This window comes from Carya illinoinensis, chromosome 6 (assembly GCF_018687715.1).
Source record: "Carya illinoinensis cultivar Pawnee chromosome 6, C.illinoinensisPawnee_v1, whole genome shotgun sequence".
Taxonomy (NCBI): domain Eukaryota; kingdom Viridiplantae; phylum Streptophyta; class Magnoliopsida; order Fagales; family Juglandaceae; genus Carya; species Carya illinoinensis.
Genome location: NC_056757.1, coordinates 31198182 through 31203477, shown reverse-complemented (window position 1 = coordinate 31203477; position 5296 = coordinate 31198182). Strand labels below are relative to the sequence as shown.

The window sequence follows — 5296 nt, the reverse complement described above, 5'->3', positions numbered from 1 at the left end:
TAACATTCCTAACACGCAAAGTCCAAAAGTTCGAAACCCCACAGAAAAGCGAACTCTGCCCCCCGCCCCAAATCTTACCGTCTTTTTCCTTCGGGAAAAATCAAATATTCTTTTGTTTTTGTATGACTTTTTAATATTTGCCGTCGATTTTGTGAACAATTTGCATTCGGGTATACCACTTCTTCCTTCTGCACCAGGGCGCGCGCGCGCGCACTCGCACAGATCCATTTTGGGGGGGTTTTTATTTACATCGGATTTGTGTTTTCGCTTTCACCTTTTTTAAACGATCGATTACCATGGGTGGCGTGGGTGATTCGAGTGAGCCGAGAGTCGGTGGTGGTGGTGGTGAAGAAGAACAAGTGGTGCCGATCAATATCCGGTGCTCCAACGGTTCGAAATTCGCTGTGAGGACCAGCATCCAGTCCACCGTTAGCGCATTCAAAGCGGTTTTGGCTCAGAATTGCGACGTCCTAGCTGATCAGCAGAGGTTGATTTACAAAGGTCGCATCTTGAAAGATGATCAAACCCTAGAAAGCTATGGTACGTGTCTCGATTCCTTGATATGTGCGTGAGAATTTTAGTTTTGACTTTTGACCTCTTTTTATTTTATTTTATTTTATTACTCGGGTTTAATTTGATAGGAGGTTGCAGTTGTTCCTGATATTTATGCTGAATCGATGAGCTTAATTTTTATTTTACTTTGCGTGAGTAATCTCAATGTCAACTTTTCATTGTATTGGAAATTCCTTTTTATTAGTTCGCTTATTAATAAGATCTTCTATTACTTATCAATTCTTTTAGTTCACTGAGAATTCTAGATGATTTGTTTAGTTTTAGACTTTTAGTCAATGGTTTTCCTGTAGAATGCCCGTCTTGGTAGGAAAGTGAAGTGGGTTTTGTTGAGATTTTGAGCTGCTAATGTTTGTTTTCTTTGGTTCGTGCTACGTTTCTTGAATGAACTTTGTGAAACTCTCGGAGATTTTGAAGTATGTTGAAGTTTATGATTCGATTGAGATGCATCTGTAGACTATCATATAGAGGTACAGATTTTTATTTAACTATGTGGCGTTGGGGGTCTATTAATATATTGGGTTTGGTATAAATAATGATAGAAGCATAGCCTTTTCATGTTGAGGATGTCTTCAGTAATTTCACCTTGAGGACGCGATTTCTTTTGGTGGCAGAGTGAGGGGGAGGCAAATGTGAACCCATCATTGTTTGCACCATATTTTTTTAACAGCTGCAGGAGATTTTCGTTTTGTTTTCTTTTTTCTTGCTTGATTTACACAATCAAACAAATTGGGTTTCTTAGTAATTTATTTGAGCCTACTTATAAAAAAAAGTAATTTATTGGAGCCTTATGTCCAGTAGCTTATACACAGGGAATCATTAGAAGAGTTTGCAATATGCTTTATACGGGTCTTTCTTCTCCTCAGGTTAATCATTTCCCCCCTTTCTGTACTTTTTTTGTTGAAGGTTTGCAGGCAGAACACACTGTTCACATGGTTCGTGGGTTTTCTTCAGCTGGATCAACTCCTGCTGCTGCTGCAAATGTAACTGCTACGGGTAACACTGGAAGTCCAAACAACAGTCCAGGTGTTACACGTGGTGTTGGTTCAAATGAAGGTGGGGGATTGGGAAATGCTGGTCTTGGTGCATCTTTATTTCCTGGACTTGGCTTCAATGCGCTAGGCAGTGGGGAGGCTCCTGATTTGTTTGGAGCTGGACTGCCAGAGTTTGAACGAGTGCAGCAACAATTGACTCAGAATCCAAACATGATGAGGGAAATAATGAACATGCCTGCCATGCAGAGCCTAATGAGCAACCCTGACTTAATGCGCAGCTTGATTATGAACAATCCTCAGATGCGTGAGATCATCGACCGTAATCCAGAGCTTGCTCACGTACTTAATGACCCTGGGATTCTGCGACAGACGGTAGAAGCTGCAAGGAACCCTGAGCTTATGCGTGAGATGATGCGAAACACTGACAGGGCGATGAGCAACATTGAATCTTCCCCAGAGGGATTTAACATGCTCAGAAGAATGTATGAAAATGTTCAGGAGCCATTTCTGAATGCTACAACTATGGGTGGAAATGCTGGTAATGATTCAAATTCAAACCCGTTTGCAGCACTTTTTGGAAATCAAGGTGGGACACAAGTTAGGGATGGTGCTAATAACCCCTCGACTACTGGTTCTGAAACAACCAGTGGGCTTATTTCTCCAAATACAAACCCACTCCCTAACCCTTGGAACAATACCTCTGGTGAGCTTTGCCCTTACTTACTCTTTCAGATGTGCTCTCTAGCATTATAGAAGAGAAAGAAAGACATTGTTAGCCAAAAAGAAAAGGTTCTGCCAGTTGAATTTATGGATCTGGAATATCAGTACCATTTTTTTTTTTTTTATCAGAAAACAAGAATTTTATTGATGAGATTGATAGACATATCAGTACCAATTTATTAGTTGCTAATGCCACTATCCATGGTTGTCCATTTGGTCTTATCTATGTGGTATGCATATCTACTTGCACCAATCTTGAATTATTTGCTGTTACTTGCATGCTCAGTTATATTATATTGCAAGAATATTTAATTACTTGAATAACCACTTTGAATAGGATATCTTACTTTCCTGAAAGAAAATCGGTGCTTTTATGTCACTATCTCTCAATAAAGTTTGAAGATTTTATTACAAATTGTAAATTGTTACTTCATATGTACCATATAATATGTCAGGAGGTACGCAGACAACAACTACGCAGCCAAATCCTGCCGGGGATGCAAGGGCACCTGTTATTGGTGGTCTTGGAGGGCTTGGTCTCCCCAATATGGAGCACATGCTCAATGGAATGCCAGATGCTACTTTAATGAACCAGTTTTTGCAAAACCCAGCTGTATCACAGATGATGCAAAGCTTGCTCTCTAATCCCCAATATATGAATCAGGTACTATGACACAGAATATTATCTTGGCCGAATGGATCATATTTATGAGATTTGTGCTGTTTCATGTATTCAATAGGCTTTTTTGAATGTTAGATTCTCAGCCTCAATCCGCAACTACGTGGCATGGTAGATACAAACCCTCAATTAAGAGAAATGATGCAAAACCCAGATCTTCTACGTCAATTAACTAACCCTGAGACAATGCAGGTTCATCTTTACCCACATAGTCTCAATCTCATTCTCTTTTCTTGTGTGTGATATGTTCAAATGCTTTATATGCAGTATATTCTTTCAAACTATTTTGGTGAGAGAATTATCGTAGGAGACAATCATGTTTTACTTGATAACAGGTTTTTGCTGCTAAGAAATATGAGATTGATTGAATTTGGCGATCATGCATGAAGTTACTTGCCAAAAAAACAAATGGTTTCACCACGAAGTTTAATGGTGATTCACCCATGCTTGACAACTTTTATTTTGTTCCGTTCTGTGTCTCTTGCAGCAAATGCTAGCTTTACAGCAATCACTCACGTCTCGGCTTACTCAACGGCAATCAACGTTGTAAGTGAGGATGCATATCTTTGTTACTTGAGTGGTGTCATTTCTTTACTTGCCGCAAGGTTGTGAGGGGTTTATTTGGTTTTGTGCTCCCAAACAGCTATTGAATGATAATCATGATTGTTTTCCAGATGATTAGTTCAAAATCAGGGTTTTCCTACTAGAGATTCAGTTAATTACTTATGATAACTCCTTTTCCTTCTGAATATAATTGATTTGGTAATTGTAAGCGGTTTTCCAAACACTAACACAGATCCCCTTGGACTTTTTTAGTTCTGTCACTTATCAAACATACCACATGCAAATGCATTTTTAGGCTTTTTAGCCTTAGAGGTTTCTCTTCATTATGTTGACTAGCAGTCATCAAATCATGCCGTTGTTAGTCCTTACATATGATTTGCTTTTAACTCGCAGGGATCAAGCTCAAACCGGTGGGACTCCAGGTACTTCAGAAGACAAGAACTTAAACTTAGAAGAGAATGTATTGTTTTCCCTTTCCAATTAAGTTTCCATTGATTTGATGTTATTGCCTTCTAACAGGAGCACCGAATAATGCTGCACTGGAGATGATGATGAACATGTTTGGAGGTCTTGGAGCTGGGAGCTTGACTGTTCCAAATAACCCAGATGGTCAGATTCTTTCATTTACCACATTTTAGGTACTCTAGCTGTTAATTTGCCACTGATATTTGTCTTATACTTCTGTAGTACCCCCGGAGGAACTGTATGCAACTCAACTTTCACAGCTTCAAGAAATGGGTTTCTTTGATACTCAGGAGAATATCAGGGCACTGCGTGCTACCGCGGGGAATGTCCATGCTGCGGTGGAGCGACTTTTGGGGAATTCCGGGCTATAAACCTCATTGGGTTTCTCGCTCTTTAATAGTTACTCAGGCAACAGTCATTTGGACTTGTAAGAACGAATCGTTAATTTGGACTAGAGCCTTTGTAAAGGCATGCGATGTCCAGACAAACGTTCCATTTTGAGCGTGTTAATAAGCGAGAGGACACGCTATGATAAGAGCCGTGAGATTGTGAGTTATAAGCATTTGCTGTACCGGATTATTTTGGTGCCCTTTCAATTTCTGTGTCTCGTGTACATACACAATTTACATATATTTTCTATGTGACTGCCTATTGTTGATTTTTTGGATTTTTGCGCTCACAAAACCCTCCTGGATTTTCAATTTTTGTCATGTCAACCTTTTTTGTTTGAATAAAATTAAAAAGCTCCTCAATTTTCTAATCCGAGACTTTTTTTTTTTTTCTTTTTTAATTCTCTGTCCGGGACTCCGGCGTAGGAAAAAGATAAAAGGGGCTGGAGAGGCCAAGGAAGGATGGAAGAAAGACACCTTTGAGGTCTAAAAAATAATACAACATCTTATTTTTGTAAAAATATTTTGGAACCAAGCTTTTGAGGTGTGTGTGTGTATATATATACACACAAAATTGGACTCCAAAAATATGAGGAAGATTATGTATTTTTTTACTTATAAAAAATATCTCACTTTTATTTTGAAAAAAAAAAATACATATTTGTCGGCCTATTTTGAATTCCAAAATGTTGGGTTTAAGTAGGTTTTTCTTTTTTGGATTTTTTTATTTGGGGGGGGATTTTGTTTTGGGTATTTTGCTCTTTAATTTTTAATATAAAATAATTATTTTAGTCAATCATATTAGAAAAGTGTGTATGTAACAAAACTCATTTAAAAATTAAAATTAAAATTAATGGGCAATACCACCTCTCTCTCTCTCTCTCTCTCTCTCTCTCTCTAGGAAAAATACGACA

At 38.4% G+C, this 5296-nt stretch overlaps 1 protein-coding gene across 1 annotated transcript; it reads left to right on the top strand.

The window, feature by feature from the left end:
* On the top strand, window positions 1-4660 carry LOC122313553 (ubiquitin domain-containing protein DSK2b-like). Its single transcript, XM_043128661.1, has 8 exons — window positions 1-540; window positions 1477-2268; window positions 2741-2949; window positions 3043-3156; window positions 3452-3510; window positions 3922-3950; window positions 4048-4137; window positions 4216-4660. Exons 1-8 carry the CDS (start codon window positions 297-299, stop codon window positions 4362-4364), a joined length of 1686 nt encoding a protein of 561 aa, XP_042984595.1. The 5' UTR covers window positions 1-296; the 3' UTR covers window positions 4365-4660.
* The last annotated feature ends 636 nt before the right edge of the window (window positions 4661-5296 follow it).

What these genes read in the sequence shown, in the direction of transcription:
- LOC122313553 (XM_043128661.1), top strand. Translation starts at nt 297, where the DNA reads ATGGGTGGCGTGGGTGATTCGAGTGAGCCGAGAGTCGGTGGTGGTGGT. An exon ending in ACTCAACGGCAATCAACGTT is followed by an intron (nt 3,511 to 3,921) that starts GTAAGTGAGGAT and finishes TTTAACTCGCAG; the next exon opens with GGATCAAGCTCAAACCGGTG. An exon ending in TGTTCCAAATAACCCAGATG is followed by an intron (nt 4,138 to 4,215) that starts GTCAGATTCTTT and finishes ATACTTCTGTAG; the next exon opens with TACCCCCGGAGGAACTGTAT.